Genomic DNA, 17,328 nt, shown 5'->3' on the forward strand with positions numbered 1-17,328 from the left:
ATGTAGGAATATAGCTATTGAGGCTGCAATACAGTTGTATAAATATTGGGAAAAAAAAACGAATCTAAAAATATAAGTTTATCGTCCTTTTCCTATACTTGAAATGAAAAACAAAAAAACAAAAAAAAAAACAAGAATAAACAAATTTATAAATCCTTGGGTCTAAAGCTACTTGTAGTAAACAGGGTATGAGGGTGTATATTAATAAAAAAAAGTTTATGGGAAGAATATGCAAATCTGACTTCCATGATGTAATTAGGATGTCAGTGCCTCAAGTATACACACCAATAGAGGGCGCTGACTGAGAATGTGCAAGTCTATCTTCCATGATGTAATTAGGAAGACAGTCTCAGTCAAACAAACCTATAGAGGGCGCTCCCTTTAACATCATGCCAACCTTCTCAGAGGCCTTTATTTGCAATGATGTTGGGATTATACCAGATACAGTACCCATGTTCCTTTGCACAGTGGAGCGCTCATGGCTTAATAAGACTCCACTCACCTTAATGGTGGTTCTCTCCTTATGGAGTGACGATATCCCCTAAAAAAGTTTACTAGTTCAGGGAATGCAATGGTAAACTTTATTATTTACTAGATAACCCCTTTAATACTGTTATATTGCCTTCTCTTATAAATTATGGCTCCAATGCCACTTTCTATTAATGTAGTCCCAGCAATTTATAATTTACCCCTTGCTTTCAAGACAACCTTTCACGTCCTAAATGTGCGGTACTGCTATTCAGTGCACTGTCGGCTTTCCCAGTGTGTGCCCCAGTGCTGGAGATATTGGTGATGTCAATTTCAGTGTCATTGCTAGGTTGTCAGGACCGGCCCCCCTAACAGTACTCTTCTATAGACTGGTAATTAACGGCACCAATATCTCCAGCACTGGGGCACATACTGGGGAAACCAACAGTACACTGAATTCAGTGCACTGTCTAATTTCTATCAGTATATAATGCCGTACATCTATGAGGACGTGAAAGGTCCTCTTTGAAATATCCCAAAGCCTGTATTAAAAAAAAAAAAAAAAAATGCTAAAAAGGAAGGGTAGGGTTAAAGACCTTGATGCAGTTGATTGTGTAACTTGTGTTTGCTGCAACCCCCGTGGCCACCGGCTAGCTACACCTCTGCTTCAGGTGACTCTTCAGGATAAGTCTTTTTGTTTGTGTAACACTATTTCCAGTCATTATATGGCTTATATTCTCTAGTTTTACTAGTTCTGAACTCTGCATGGTGTATGTGGAGTTTGTAGTTCTTTCTAAACTGGTGGGTGAAAACTAGCTACTATATACTGCACACAGTAAGTAGAGGGGATTTTCTCTGTAACTGTTTTTCTCTCACTCAGAAACAGCCCTATAGAGAAGTACTGAATAGAGATGAGCGAACACTAAAATGTTCGAGATTCGAAATTCGATTCGAACAGCCGCTCACTGTTCGAGTGTTCGAATGGGTTTCGAACCCCATTATAGTCTATGGGGAACATAAACTCGTTAAGGGGGAAACCCAAATTCGTGTCTGGAGGGTCACCAAGTCCACTATGACACCCCAGGAAATGATACCAACACCCTGGAATGACACTGGGACAGCAGGGGAAGCATGTCTGGGGGCATAAAAGTCACTTTATTTCATGGAAATCCCTGTCAGTTTGCGATTTTCGCAAGCTAACTTTTCCCCATAGAAATGCATTGGCCAGTGCTGATTGGCCAGAGTACGGAACTCGACCAATCAGCGCTGGCTCTGCTGGAGGAGGCGGAGTCTAAGATCGCTCCACACCAGTCTCCATTCAGGTCCGACCTTAGACTCCGCCTCCTCCGGCAGAGCCAGCGCTGATTGGCCGAAGGCTGGCCAATGCATTCCTATGCGAATGCAGAGACTTAGCAGTGCTGAGTCAGTTTTGCTCAACTACACATCTGATGCACACTCGGCACTGCTACATCAGATGTAGCAATCTGATGTAGCAGAGCCGAGGGTGCACTAGAACCCCTGTGCAAACTCAGTTCACGCTAATAGAATGCATTGGCCAGCGCTGATTGGCCAATGCATTCTATTAGCCCGATGAAGTAGAGCTGAATGTGTGTGCTAAGCACACACATTCAGCACTGCTTCATCATGCCAATACAATGCATTAGCCAGTGCTGATTGGCCAGAGTACGGAATTCGGCCAATCAGCGCTGGCCAATGCATTCTATTAGCCCGATGAAGTAGAGCTGAATGTGTGTGCTAAGCACACACATTCAGCACTGCTTCATCACGCCAATACAATGCATTAGCCAGTGCTGATTGGCCAGAGTACGGAATTCGGCCAATCAGCGCTGGCTCTGCTGGAGGAGGCGGAGTCTAAGGTCGGACCTGAATGGAGACTGGTGTGGAGCGATCTTAGACTCCGCCTCCTCCAGCAGAGCCAGCGCTGATTGGTCGAGTTCCGTACTCTGGCCAATCAGCGCTGGCCAATGCATTCTATTAGCCCGATGAAGTAGAGCTGAATGTGTGTGCTTAGCACACACATTCAGCTCTACTTCATCAGGCTAATAGAATACATTGGCCAATCAGCGCTGGCCAATGCATTCTATTAGCTTGATGAAGCAGAGTGTGCACAAGGGTTCAAGCGCACCCTCGGCTCTGATGTAGCAGAGCTGAGGGTGCACAAGGGTTCAAGTGCACCCTCGGCTCTCCTACATCAGAGCCGAGGGTGCGCTTGAACCCTTGTGCAGCCTCGGCTCTGCTACATCAGAGCCGAGGGTGCGCTTGAACCCTTGTGCACACTCTGCTTCATCAAGCTAATAGAATGCATTGGCCAGCACTGATTGGCCAGAGTACGGAATTCGGCCAATCAGCGCTGGCCAATGCATCCCTATGGGAAAAAGTTTATCTCACAAAAATCACAATTACACACCCGATAGAGCCCCAAAAAGTTATTTTTAATAACATTCCCCCCTAAATAAAGGTTATCCCTAGCTATCCCTGCCTGTACAGCTATCCCTGTCTCATAGTCACAAAGTTCACATTCTCATATGACCCGGATTTGAAATCCACTATTCGTCTAAAATGGAGGTCACCTGTTTTCGGCAGCCAATGACTTTTTCCAATTTTTTTCAATGCCCCCGGTGTCGTAGTTCCTGTCCCACCTCCCCTGCGCTGTTATTGGTGCAAAAAAGGCGCCAGGGAAGGTGGGAGGGGAATCGAATTTTGGCGCACTTTACCACGTGGTGTTCGATTCGATTCGAACATGGCGAACACCCTGATATCCGATCGAACATGTGTTCGATAGAACACTGTTCGCTCATCTCTAGTACTGAATAAAGTACTTTGGCTGTGATAGAAAGCTCCAGCATTATTCTAAACTGGTCTGTCTTAATGCTTCTGTCCCCAGTCCCTCTCCATAGTCTTCTATAGGCATGAATCATGGGACTTTGTAGTCCTCTTAAGATGGACAGAGTAGTTATTTTCAGACTGAAAGGTAGTTTAGCAGAACGGGATGGGATAGAAACAGGGAAACAGCCTGATAAGAGCAGAAAAAAGCATTTCACTCTGAAGTTCTATTACAAAGGTTATAATTGCATCTACCTTTTTTTAATGTAAAGTTTGTTGGAGTAGTAGTGCTTATTTAGAAGGGTTTTCCATGATTCAGGTGAGTAATGCATAAAGTTAAGCATGGCTTACATGTACTGTAACTAATGATGCATATGTGTGTAATCTTATATGACTATTCTTTCTATAGTGCCGTGTTTGGAAAGCAGCTTGATATTCACACTGGTGGAATCGATCTGGCATTCCCTCATCATGAAAATGAAATTGCTCAATGTGAGGCCTATCACCAGTGTGATCAGTGGGGGAACTATTTTCTCCATTCTGGTAGGTCTACTTAATATGTAAATCCCTTGACTATATTGCAACTAAATTGATCTAAGACATCCAGGTCCATTCATAAACAGGCAATGCTAACTTCTTATATGTATATTCTTTGTTTAATATATCATGGCAATAAAACACATGTTGGTGGTTGTCACACCTTAATAAGTCATAGTTGGCTTATATAGAGATGTAGCAGAGTTCACCAGAACTGCAAATGGTTAATGTGCTGCAGCTTGATATCTTATCACAGAAGACGACAAAGAACCATGAAAAGTAATTGAAAAATGGTTCTGCATGTTACTGGGATCTGACTCCTTTCCCTGCTTTTAGTCTAAATACACAAAATAATTTTATACAGATGTCAACATTTTTTTTTCAGTTTTAGTTTTGAAGCAAAGCAGTGTCAACACCACTAGAGGGAGACAGAGTTTATTTCCTTAAGATTTCAAATTCTTAATTATTAGAAAATAACAAAGTGTTGTATAGTTGAAAAAGAATTTAAAATAATGAATCTAGTTTAATTGTTTACGTCTGAAAACATTTGAGTATTTTCCCCATTGCTGGGGGCACCAATGATATCTGAATCTTGTCACTAAGGTAAAATCTATATAAGCGGCCGTTAATTCTAGGGTGTTAGATCCCAGTGAGGCTCAGCACCACCTAGTATTCTGTATGTGAAAATAACTTGTGAGCCAGAAAACTTTTAGATGGGCCCTCAAACACATAAAAAGTGATGTCTAGTTGTTGCAAGGAATAAACAGCATTATATGATGTTACATTGAAAATAATGGGGTGTGATTTATATCTGTTTTCTAAAGCTTAAAGAGGATCTTTCACGTCCTTAGGGCGCATGCGGTGTAATACACCGCTAGAAAGCAGACAGTGCGCTGAATTCAGCTGAAATCCCAGCTGAAGAGCTATCGGTGCTGGTACCATAGTTCTTAAGTGTTAGAAAGGCGTTTCTGACAGTCTGTCAGGAACGCCCCTTCTCACAGTAGCGTCTATAGCATTGTACTGTGAGAGGGAGTATTCCTTACTGGCCAGCCATGACGCTCAGCGGTGAGGAATGGCTCCCCTACTCCTGTTAGTACTCGTCCATAGACTAGTACTGGGGGAGCGTTCCTGATCACTGAACGTCATGGGGTGCATATAGTGTACAAATACATTACATATAGTGCTTACGTGGCTATGCACTGTTCAGGCTTTGTCCAGAGAATGCCGTAATGACAGCAAATGGTGCCAGCACATGATCCAGACTAGGTCCAAAGAGTACCCCTGTTCAACTCAAAGTACCTATAGGGCACTTTTTCACCACCTAATACCCACATGTTCCTGCTCAGAGCTGCTCCACCTTGTATGAAAGATATTGTCTTCTACTGTCAGTAGCTACTAATCTTTTAACTAGTAATGTTAACATTACTAGCTTTAGGTGAAGTTTGAACATGGTGGATATGTTTAAGGATTCTTCACTGAAAATCCAGAACAGAGTTCAGTACATTGCTAGTAAATGGGGTTTTATATGTGGTATTATGTTGCAAAACATCTTTATGGGTTTTAGGGAAGCTACAAATTCTCAGATCAGCAGCATGCCCTGTATCCTACCCATTTCTTGCAGAAATTTTCTGTGAATGTCATCTTGCTGTAAAATGGTGAACTTAGAAGTGTTGAAAAACAGGTGCATGAAAAGTAGCTGTAGTCCTGTTTATTTTTTTGTTTTATCAGCTTGACACTAATGTTACCTATGACATTTTATGACACTTACTTTACTGAGTTCATTTTGGGGGTTGCACTTAAAGAGGACCTTTAATCACCTCCACCATCTCCAGCTCTTTTCATCCCTTAATAAGCTTCAATCCAGTGTTTCTGGCATTCTTTGAATTTTTTCTCTAGTCGCCGCCTTTCCCGAGCACTCAGTGCAGTTAGTTTTGGTGTCTGATAACTAAACTCTCTAGTGTCAAGTGGGTGGTGTGTGGCAGGTAAGGGGTGTGATTATGAGCTCTGCCTCTGATTGGAGCTCTGAGTCACACTCTTGCCTGCTCCTGCTTGACACCACCCACTTGACATCAGAGGGTCTACTTAACATATTGGGCACCAAAAGTAACTACACTAATTGTTTGAGAACAGTGAAGGTTAGAAAAAAAAATCCAAGTATTCTGGAATCAGTGGAGAAGCATAGAACATTTCACGTGTAAGACAGGGAATGTTATACACTGTTGCAAAGTTGATAGTAGGCTGAATTCAGGGCATTCTCAGTTTTGCTATTATTTACCATGCTTCCCGAGATATCTGTACCGTTAACTTTACAATGGTATAAAAGAATCGCAATGAAAGGTCTCTTTAATGGATGGGGGGAAAAAAACCTGGAGTTGGTGGACGTTGTGAAAGGTACCTTTTAGGATTAGTATTACCAGCACATCTAAATGGTAAATTTAACGTTCTAAACATAAAATGTTTACTGCTAGAGGAATACTCCCTTGTGACCCTGCTGTACTGGTGACATATATAGCGTTGTGCCTGGTTCACTCGGCACTTTACAGCACTTGTAGATACATTTATATGACTCGTTTTTTTTACTGACTTGTTGTTATTGCTTGTACGGGTTTTGATCTATATGTTGATCATGTCTTGTAAATGAGTCCTAACTCATGCTCCAGTGTCAGCTCACCTTTATGGGCTCTTCTTTATTTTCATTCATTTCAAATGACAAAAACAAGACACTGAAATAATGAATTTACTTCCTAGGGCATTTACGCTTGAAAGGGAATGAAGAAAAAATGTCCAAGTCTCTGAAAAACTACATTACAGTGAAGGTAATTTGTGCAGGCGTTTTATCTCGGAAAATATATGTACACGACCTTTTAATAAAGCGGTTTGTTGTTACCTATATGCTGCATATTAATGAAAGTTATTGTGGAAAATGTAGGCGATTCACATTTTACTAGGAAATTTTTGTTGCTTTTCTATTAGACTTGAACATTCTCCATAGATTTGTTTGTATATAAATGGTTTTCTAAAAATACAGAGGGTAGTAAATATTTCTTGGCATATATCTCTACAGGTAGGAAAATAATCAGAAGTGTAAAAATAGGGAATTTAGAGTGCCATCACTCTTGGGACCCTTTATTTGGACGCTTCAGTTTATTTCACGGGGACTGTTTGACTATGCATAAAGGGAGTCTGTCAGCAGGACAATATGACAAGTAAAAGGGTAACATTGTTTTGAACTTTTGACTTTCATGCTCCATATCTCACCATCCACTACAGCTTCGAACATTAGATTACCATTATTTGATAGACAATCATCTTGGCTATCTCATACATAAATTTTACTTGCAACTATTTTGCATATGATTAGTAATGCAGGTTCTTGTCATGTAACTGCTTTGCCACTAAAAATCTAAATTTTAATTTATATTATTTTGTAAATCCACCTTTGGTTTTCAACACTGCCTGAATCCTTCCGGGCATGCTCTCAGACTGAAATTGGATCCCAGGTCTCTTCTACATATTCCCAATGTTGCTGTATACTGGTCGACTTACTTGGGTATGAATACAGCTTTTTCTTCAACTCTACGCACAAGTGTTCAATTGGGTTGAAGTCTGGGGAATGTGGGGGCCAATCCAGGACCTCTACTCCATTGTCATTGAACCATTTCTTCACTAATCTTGACATACACTTTGGGTCATTGTCCTGCTGGAGCATTATGTCATCCTTTTCATACCCATAGTACTCGAGTGCATGAAGTAACTTGTAGGATACTCACATATAGCTCTGTATGGGAAATATATGCAAAACTGTTTTCCAGGATGTAAGTAGGAAAACAGTGCCTCTGTTCGTTGCCTCTTAGGACAGCCCCCTTAACATCATGCATGACTATTTTCAATAAGCCTAAAAAACATGATGTGGGATTATTATTGCCATACTAGTATTTCTATTCCAAAAGCTGGGAATCTGTTCCTTTTGGTACTGATTTTCCTGATGACAGACTCCCTTTTAAAATATTCTCAGATACAATCAACACTTAATAAAGGCTAAGATAGGTAGAAATGTTGCATCACTGGGTTAAATGTGTGGTTTAAAGTCCATCTACTTATATACTGCTTTGGCTACTAAGAACTTATGAAAAATCTTATTATGCTGAATATTGCCCATTTAACCTCCTTTGCCACTTAAGCTCTATCTCCTGTTTTGTTTTTTGCTAAATGTAATTTAAATTGGAATATACTTTATTAATCTATCAGAGTTCCTATTAATAGAAAACAGGCTGTAGAGTTCACAATTATCTAAGCATTGCCCTGGAGACATTGTCCACACCTGTGTCTTCTGATCTGAGGAAAGGGTCTATAAACCCTAAAACATGTTATCTTGGAGACCATTATTATTTTTGTGTATTTTTTTTTAAACAGCAATTAATATTCAGTGGTCTTTACTGCACGATTTGTTTTGCAGAAAGCTCAAATTTTGGTATTTTTCTATACTAAGCCTAACTTCTTAATATACATCTTGTGTAAATGCTGCACCGTTTATTTGATTTATTTTCAGGTCAGTGACCACAGCTGTGACATTATGTTAGCATGCTCACTACCCCATCCCTTTGAGCATTTCAAAGTGGTACACAGAGAGTGAGAGCAGACAGATGAATCGTGGGAAATGTAGTTGTCCACAGATTCACTGCATGTAAATAACAGTGATGTAAGGAGCAGCAGGAAAATAAAGACAAGCAAAGGGTGCATAGGGGAACAGTGAGGATTTAGCATTGCTGTGGATGTATTTGTAGATAATTTGTGGAAGCTGGATAACCCTTTTAAGTTCAAAATCCCGACTAGGTTTTTAACTATTGATACAACCTGATATCATATTCTGTTACAGCTAGTATTTCAATCTTGGCATCATATAAAAGCTGAGAATCTCAGCATTCTTAGGATCCCAGAACCATTTGGTGGTATAAAACCAAAGATACAGTCATTTGAAGTGACCAGCCCTCCCTTTGGTAAATGCTTCAGCTCTGCATATTCACAATACAACTGTGTACAGATAAATACAAAAAAAGTTCAAAGACAGCGGCACCGTTCTGTGGGTGTGAACATACACCAAGTAACTGGATCTCAAACTAGATGATCTGGCATTAAGGTGGTGCTCACTGTGGACAAATAGTCCAATATAGTACAAGAAAATAGAAAAAATCAGGGCACTCACCAGCCAGTAGTAAAATCCACCAAGCTTTAATAGTAATCCATAAAAATAGGTACTTGAACAGCATTTACAGACGGGGGTAGGGTAGATGGAATGTAGAAAAAATGAAGCTGTTCAATAAATGCTGTTCAAGTACCTATTTTTATGGATTACTATTAAAGCTTGGTGGATTTTACTACTGGCTGGTGAGTGCCCTGATTTTTTCTATTTTCTTGTACAATATTCAACTGTGTAAAGACTTTCCTTAGTAACAGCTCAGTTGGAGGGTTAAAAAGGAAAATTTTACAGCCTGTTTTCTATTAAAAACAAAGTTAGCTTAATAACATATATTACAAAAGTGCTCACCAAACACCCTTGAACTAATAGCCCCCCCAAAAAAATAAGATAGGAGTTTCACTTTTAATCCTGGCATTTACCTGAAACAAGGCTAAAATTTGAGCTATTGCTTTTCTGCAGTAGTGGTTTACTAAGTACATAGTATCATATCCATGTTATCTACTTTGCAATTAGTAACATACAAAACCAGATATACTAATGACATAGAAACATTTATACTGTATATGACTTTTATTGAGGAAATTAAGTACACATCTGGAGTGCAGGGAGAAAAAAGAATAAGTGAACCGTAGAATGACCTATTGACCAGTAGCAGTCCTCTCTGCCAGTGTTTTCCTGTAGCTGGAAAAAAAAGTTTTAACAAAGTTCATTTGGAATTTTTAACCTTCCCTGACTGGAAATGAATTTCAGTCCAGCAGTATTTCTGGTACACTTTGTATGCACAGCACTCTTCAGGTCATGTAACAGCTTTTTGGCAGAGTTGAAGGGAGTCTCAGCACCAGAACCACTTCTAAACCACTTATATGCTGTTGTAAAGGCTGTTGGTGGCATAGAGGGTGTACCCTTTATGTGTGAAAGTGGCCTAGCAGAGCATCTGCATTTGTGGTCGCCATCCATCACTGCCTCCTACCATAAAGATTGATAAGTCCTGATGTGTGCTGCCACAGATATGGCCACAACCCATGAGAGCTGAACAGCTTATTTGCATACAGGTCGAAAATTTTAGCAGCAAGATTGCACTTCTACATAAAGAGGTATGTTCACTTTGCCACTAATGACCCCTGCAAAATCATACACAAAATCCGATTTAGAAGCTCTTTTGGTGGTGGTAGGGCTATCTTTCAATGGAATTTGTCACTAGCATATTGACCCAGTCCTGAAAATGGATAGGTTAGGGTTGCCTGAATAAAATTTTGTTCGTCTTATGAATCAGCGTCTCTGTTGCTGAAATTTTGCAGTTTTTGTCAATATTCAGATAAGTTCTTTGGAGCAACAAGGATGTTGATACTTACCTCTTTTAAGCAATGGCAATGTGGTCATTGACATGTGGAAATAATGGTGATATCTCAGCAATTCACAAGGGGAACATCACTTTGATTAAGTTGATTCTAGCCTATCTATCTGCATAGCTGGTTTGATATGCTTTGTTCTGGGGACAGACTCCTTATAAAGGGATAGTGCCATTATAGACAAAGGATAGGGTATAAGTACCTGATTGCAGGGGGCTGTACAATTTAATCCAAACGCGCTTTTCCTCTGCCTCCCACTCTTAATACTGTGTTGCCCTGTCAAACTGACACCATTATAAACGTGATAGGAGGACCCAACATAGTTGCTTGTTTATCATGTTTATATCACTTTATATATATATTCTTCTCTTCAGGAATTTTTGCAGTCTTTCTCCTCTGATGAATTCCGGATGTTTTGCTTACGCTCTAAATATAAATCAGGTATTTTCATTATATATTGTAGTTGAGTTTGGCAATAATAAACTTAAATATATTATTATATACTATGTTAATAACATACTTAATTTACTTATAGCGGTTTGCCAGGCAGATGAAAATGATGGCCTATCGTCATGGTAGACTGAGATCACACGTTGCAGAAAAACTTTGCTTTTTTGAGCCAAAGGCAAAAGTGGCTAAAAAAAGGAATGGGAACTATAAGGGAAGCATGTATATTTTTTCCCTTCTATTCAATCCACTCCTGGCTTTGGCTCTAAAAACTTCTGCAGCAAAAAAATGCAGCTTAATAACATGTGGCCACGACCTTAAAGAAATTAATTTTTTTATTAGGCCAGGAGTAGGAAAAAAAAAAACAATTAAAGGATAGGTGAGGGTTTTTTTTGTTTGTTTTTTTAATCTTTAACCATTAGCAGGAGATGGAAAAAAGGTGAAAGGGGTTATCCAGGCTCTAATTTTATTTTTAATTAGGCCGGGGAGGTAAAAAAAACCCTAAAAGCATACTCACCTGTCCACTACTCCGGTGTCATCCCAGTACTCAGGTAAGAGGCTGGGAAAGGTGAAACGTTAAGGGCTAGTTCACACAGGGCTACTTGACCTCGTATTTTGGTCCTGATTTTGACGCAGGCAACATGTCAGAATCGGGACCAAAATGCGCCTGCCACGACAGTCGTGGCTTCTGACAGTCATGGATTCCTGCTCCGGAGTAGTCCCAAATGAATGGGCCTAGTCCGGAGGGATTGTCTTGACAAGGATGCGCCACAGCAAATTCTGCCATGTCGTCCGCCTCAAGAAGGGGCAGCTCACTTCTTTTTTCCGTGAGCAGGAACCTACTGCCTGTGGAAAAAAGATCAATAACGGCCTACATAGACCTCTATTGTGAGGGGGCAGATTTTCAGGTGGATTCAGCGCCAAAATCTTCCCCTCTTGCCCTAAGGGCTCGTTCACACGTTTTTGGCACGGCTAGCCGCAACGGGATGCTGATGTAGTGCATCCTGCTCCTGATTAGGCCCGAATGAATGGGCCTAAACAAGAGCATGTCTCGAGCCGCGCCTGACTCAGCCGCAGAATCCGCGCCAAGATGTCGCTAGCTAGCAGAAAAAAAAAAAGCGAGCAGCTCCCATTGAAGTCAATGGGAGCCATTTTTGCAGGCGGATGCCACATCAAAATCCGCCTGCAAACAACTCTGTGTGAACATACCCTACAAAACAATCATACTCTCCTGTCCCTGGCATGTGACCTCTGACCACTAATCAGCGGTCTAAGGAAAGAAACCAGTGATGTATGTGAGTGACGTTATTGATTCCTTGCCTGATTCACTGACACAAGCCCTGTTGCGTGTGCCAGGGACAGGTGAGTATGATTTTTTTTTTTTTTTTTTGTTTCACCTTCCCTAGCCTCCTGCTCAAGTACTGAGATTCCTGGACAACCCCTTAAACGATTACATTATATATTGTGGTGCTAGCACCACTCACCTGTGACCCAGGACATCCTAGGATATGCTGTGAATTAGATTTCCAGGCTATGTGACATATGCTAGAAATCCAGATCGTATAATTTCACGATAGGAATAACTACTCCATCTATGGTAGTCCGGCAGATTATCCGATTATGTTCTGTCAGTTTTCGGCTTTGCTTTGACCTATTTTACTCTGAATTCCTAGCTGTTGAATACAGTAAGGACTCCATGAATGAAGCCAGGAACACTCTTAAGATAATCTCCTCTTTCATGAATGATGCCAATGCCTATATCAGGGGTCAGCTGACTTGTGAGCCTATACAGGAGGATATACTGTGGCAGAGGTCAGTAAGTGTATAGCATTCTTTTTCTACCAGTAACCTGTTAGCCTTCATTTATATACACTGCATTGTGAAGCTCCTAAAATAAAGCTCCTCGTCTTTCTTTTCTCAAAAAAACCATTTTCCTCCCTTGTTATAAAGGCTGAATGAAACAAAAGTGAATGTTAAAGCAGCGTTTGCAGATGACTTTGACACCCTACGAGCTGTCGATGCCGTTCTGGACCTCATTCACCATGGCAACCGACAGCTTAAGACCATTTCCAAGGTAACCCATCAGGATGTAATCTAAAGATGGCAGCTGTCCATGCCGGCAGGCTGAAGGGCGCCCTATGGGTTCACGTTACTTCTAACGTCTTCTCAGCCCAGGCTCGTGCTTCAGTATGGTGGTTTTTATAGTAGTTGGCAGAGCTCTCCGCTGATAATACAGTGAGAATGTCATGTGGATTACAAAAGCTTTAAATAAATCATCAAATGTCTGATTGTTGCTCTTTAAGATGTGCTATACAGATACAGTGCTAAGGAAAGGAATCCACACATGTTATATTATACAGTGATTTAATATATTATATCAGTATCATTATAGGCTCACTGTCTAAGCATTGTATACACTATATCTTATATATTTATAGGAGAAAAGACAAAATATAGAATATTCTGAATCCAATTCAAAAGGGGGCCCCGAGTAACGTTTTTCTCTAATGTTTTATTTTGTTTTTTGAATTAATATAGCTTGACTAGCAATCCCGAATCCATTGCTAAGTTTTCCTGTGGCTCAAGCACAGCATTCTACCGGCTGGGACCAGGGTAATAGGCCTACATAGCGGAAACATTTTGGCCACTATGCTGGAGGGTGTCAACCTTTTGTTCTTATTAGAAATTAGGGCACAAAACAGATCCCCCCCCCCCACACTGTAATGCTCAAAGTATGGGCAAACATTAAAAGCATGCTAGAGGGCTGCAGTGTGATAATGAAGAGTTATGTAATCTGGGGTCGTGTGGGAGACGCTGGTGCAGAAGTTCTCAGGAGACCATATTAAAAGTTTTGACCAATTTTAGGAAGAACTCCATTCTAAGTTTCTCCAGTTGCAGCATGCATCCCCGCTTTCTGATGGAGATAAAAGTGACATAAATTCTGCCATATTCAAATGTCTGACCTGTGGAGAACCATTTAGAGAGTACAGCGGGATTGTCTTCATATGAGATTGTCTAAGAGATTTTCTCAATTGCTGTTATTTCACAAAGTACATAAGACTCCTGTGTAGCTATACAGTGTTACCATGGACGGATTTTTACATGCTGGAAATACATAAGGAATGACAGCAAGCAGAGATCTAGACAAGCATGGGGAATTAATATAGAAAGTACAGTATATTAGAAAATTTGTTTGCTTTTCATTATACAAAAAATAACATGTATTTGCTGAAACCAGACAACCCCTGAGACGTAAATGATGTTTAAAAATTAAATAAATTTAACTGAAAATTCAACTCTTGAGTGCTCAGGAGAGCAGAGATAGGGCTACAGAGCAAGCCATACGAGACCTTATCTTACAGATTTCACTGAATGAAACTGAGCAGCCTGCAATGTATGAGAATATATGCAAATTGAATCAAATTGCAATCTGAATTTAAGACTACAACCTCATGTAGCAAAACACAGCAACCCCCCCCCCCAAAAAAAAAAAACAAAACAAACAAACAAACAAAAAAAAACTGCTGCAGAGTAGACCACTGCAGAAATGCATTGCATTTTTTTCTAAGCATTTTTCACAAAGTCTGCAGACTTCTGGTTAAAATTGCTGGAGAGAAAAGTCCTGCAAGGAGGACTTTTCTCTCTGCCAGATTTAGTATAAAACCGGCGGAAACCCTGCAGACCCCATTATAGTCTCTAGGGTCCACGGGTTTCCGTGGGTCACCGCTTTTTTAGCGGACAGAACCCGTTATTCAGTTGTTGGATGAATGTACACTTTACGATCAATAAATACGTACTGATTTCTGACCTCACATGGTAGAAAACCACACAGTGTCAATGTCATTTTAACAATACATTTTTATCTTCTGCAGGGTATGCCTCAAACTCATAGCCCCTTGGTTTATGCTGCCATTGTGTCTTATGTAGGGCAATTTTTGGATCTTTTGGGAATTTCTCAGCAGGATCAGCAGGTAATCCTTAGGTATTATATAGTCTAACCCTCTTACAAATGGCAGCATATTATGCAAAGCAAGTAAATAAAAAAAAAAAAAAGCATCAAATCTGTGTCCAAATGATGGCTCCATAAAGGGGATGGTAAAAGTGAGTATTGTTGTAGTATATATACAATGATGGAGGTTTTTCTTTTAAGCCTTAACATAATGAGACCAATGACCAAGCCATTTTTTGTGGTTTTTTTCCATCATTGCATACCAAGAGCCATAACTTTATTTTTCTGTATTTGTAACTGTATGATTGGTTGAGAGATTGTTTTGGTGGACAAGTTGTAGTATTTAGGCACACCAGTTTGGGGTAAATGTGTATCTTATTGATTTACTTTTATAAACTCATTCTATATCATCAATCTCGTTCTTTACATATTGAGATAGATCAATATATAAATTTTGGCATTGGTTGTGTTTTTTTTTTTTATGATGTCTGTTCTGTTGTCACATTATATGTCAAAAACTCATTACAGATGAAGCAGCACCCAATACTTCAGTTTTTTTTTTTTTTTTACTATTATAGAGAGTACATCGGGGTGATCTTTGTGCAAGGCTGAGATTTTCTCAATTGCTTTTTCCTTACACAGCACATAAGACTCCTATGTGGATACTAGAAATTGCTATACAGAAAAAAAGCTGACTGCACTGGCAAGGTCATTGGCGGTGTTTCTGTCGAGCAGGGTGGGGGCTGCAACTGCACTGCTCAAAAAAATAAATGTAACACTCAAATAACACATCCTAGATCTGATCGAATACTTTGTTCTTTACAAAGTTGAATGTGATGACAACAAAATCACGCAAAAATAATCAATGGAAATCAAATTTATTAACCAATGGAGGCCTGGATTTGGACTCATCCCCAAAATTAAAGTGGAAATACACACTCCAGGCTGATCCAACTTTGATGTAATGTCCTTAAGACATGTCAAAATGAGGTAGTCAAAATTAGTAGTGTGTGTGGCCACCACGTGCCTGTATGACCTCCCTACAATGCCTGGGCATGCTCCTGATGAGGTTGCGGATGGTCTCCTGAGGGATGCTGCATCAATGCGAGCTGTGGCAAAAAGGTTTGATGTGTCTGTCAGCATAGTGTCCAGAGGCTGGAAGCGCAGTATACCAGGAGGGGGCCATAGGAGGGCAACAACCCAGCAGCAGGACCACTACTTCTGCCATTGTGCAAGGAGGAATAGGAGGAGCACTGCCAGAGCCCTGCAAAATGACCTCCAGCACGCCACAAATGTGTATGTCTGCACAAATGGTTAGAAACAGACTCCATGAGGATGGTATGAGGGCCCAATGTCCACAGATGGGGTTTGTGCTCACAGCCCAAACAATGTGCAGGACGCTTGGCATTTGCCACTGCACCCTGTGCTCTTCACAGATGAAAGCAGGTTCACACTGAGCACATGTGACAGAGTCTGGAGACTCCGTGGAGAGCAATCTGCTGCCTGGAACATCCTTCAGCATGACCGGTTTGGCAGTGGGTCAGTAATGGTGTGCGGTGGCATTTCTTTGGAGGGCCGCACAGCCCTCCATCAGCTCGCCAGAGGTAGCCTGACTGCCATTAGGTGACGAGATGAGATCCTCAGACCCCTTGTGAGACTATATGCTGGTGCGGTTGGTCCTGGGTTGCTCCTAATGCAGGACAATGTCAGACCTCATGTGGCTGGAGTGTCAGCAGTTCCTGCAAGATGAAGGCATTGAAGCTATGGACTGTCCCACCCGTTCCCCAGACCTGAATCTGATTGAGCACAACTGGAACATAATGTCTCACTCCATCCACCAACATCATGTTGCACCACAGACTGTCCAGGAGTTGACAGATGCTTTAGTCCAGATCTGGGAGGAGATTCCTCAGGAGACCATCTGCAATCTCATCAGGTGCATGCCCAGGCATTGTAGGGATGTCATACAGGCACGTGGAGGCCACACACACTACTGAGCCTCATTTTGACATGTTTTAAGGGCATTACATCAAGTTGGATCAGCCTGTAGTGTGTTTTTCCACTTTAATTTTGGGGCGACTCCAAATCCAGGCCTCCATTGGTTAGTAAATTTTATTCCATTAATGATTTTTGCGCGATTTTGTTGTCCTCACACTCAACTTTGTACAGAACAAAGTATTCAATGAGAATATTTCATTCATTCAGATCTAGGATGTGTTATTTTAGTGTTCTCTTTATTTTTTGGAGCAGTGTACTAACTACAGATTGTGCGCTACTATTTACACAGTATAAACTTGCAGTCTAAAAATGTCTCTGACAGATCAGTAACAGATATTAAATGATACATGTGAAGCATCTTCAGATTGAATTAGAAAAAAAGAATCATCATAATCAGCTCACCAGTTTGTAGGGCTACAGAAGAAAGTCATTGCCAGAAAGGCCAGAACCAGGTGAATGCCAAAATACGCAAAACAAACAATAGGGCCGACTTATAACGCCTTATACGGCACCATCATGCTTTTCGATTATCCGATAGC

The 17,328-nt window shown here is 40.7% G+C and overlaps 1 protein-coding gene across 1 annotated transcript in view; it reads left to right on the forward strand.

The window, feature by feature from the left end:
• Positions 1–17,328, forward strand: part of CARS2 (cysteinyl-tRNA synthetase 2, mitochondrial) — a 64,964-nt gene that overhangs the window by 45,650 nt on the left and 1,986 nt on the right. The window contains exons 8-13 of the mRNA XM_075265289.1: positions 3,722–3,855; positions 6,598–6,665; positions 10,770–10,836; positions 12,516–12,654; positions 12,793–12,916; positions 14,715–14,813. Coding sequence (XP_075121390.1) covers positions 3,722–3,855; positions 6,598–6,665; positions 10,770–10,836; positions 12,516–12,654; positions 12,793–12,916; positions 14,715–14,813 — 631 coding nt within the window. The remainder of the gene's footprint in view (positions 1–3,721; positions 3,856–6,597; positions 6,666–10,769; positions 10,837–12,515; positions 12,655–12,792; positions 12,917–14,714; positions 14,814–17,328) is intronic.

Source organism: Leptodactylus fuscus, chromosome 2, assembly GCF_031893055.1.
Source record: "Leptodactylus fuscus isolate aLepFus1 chromosome 2, aLepFus1.hap2, whole genome shotgun sequence".
NCBI lineage: Eukaryota > Metazoa > Chordata > Amphibia > Anura > Leptodactylidae > Leptodactylus > Leptodactylus fuscus.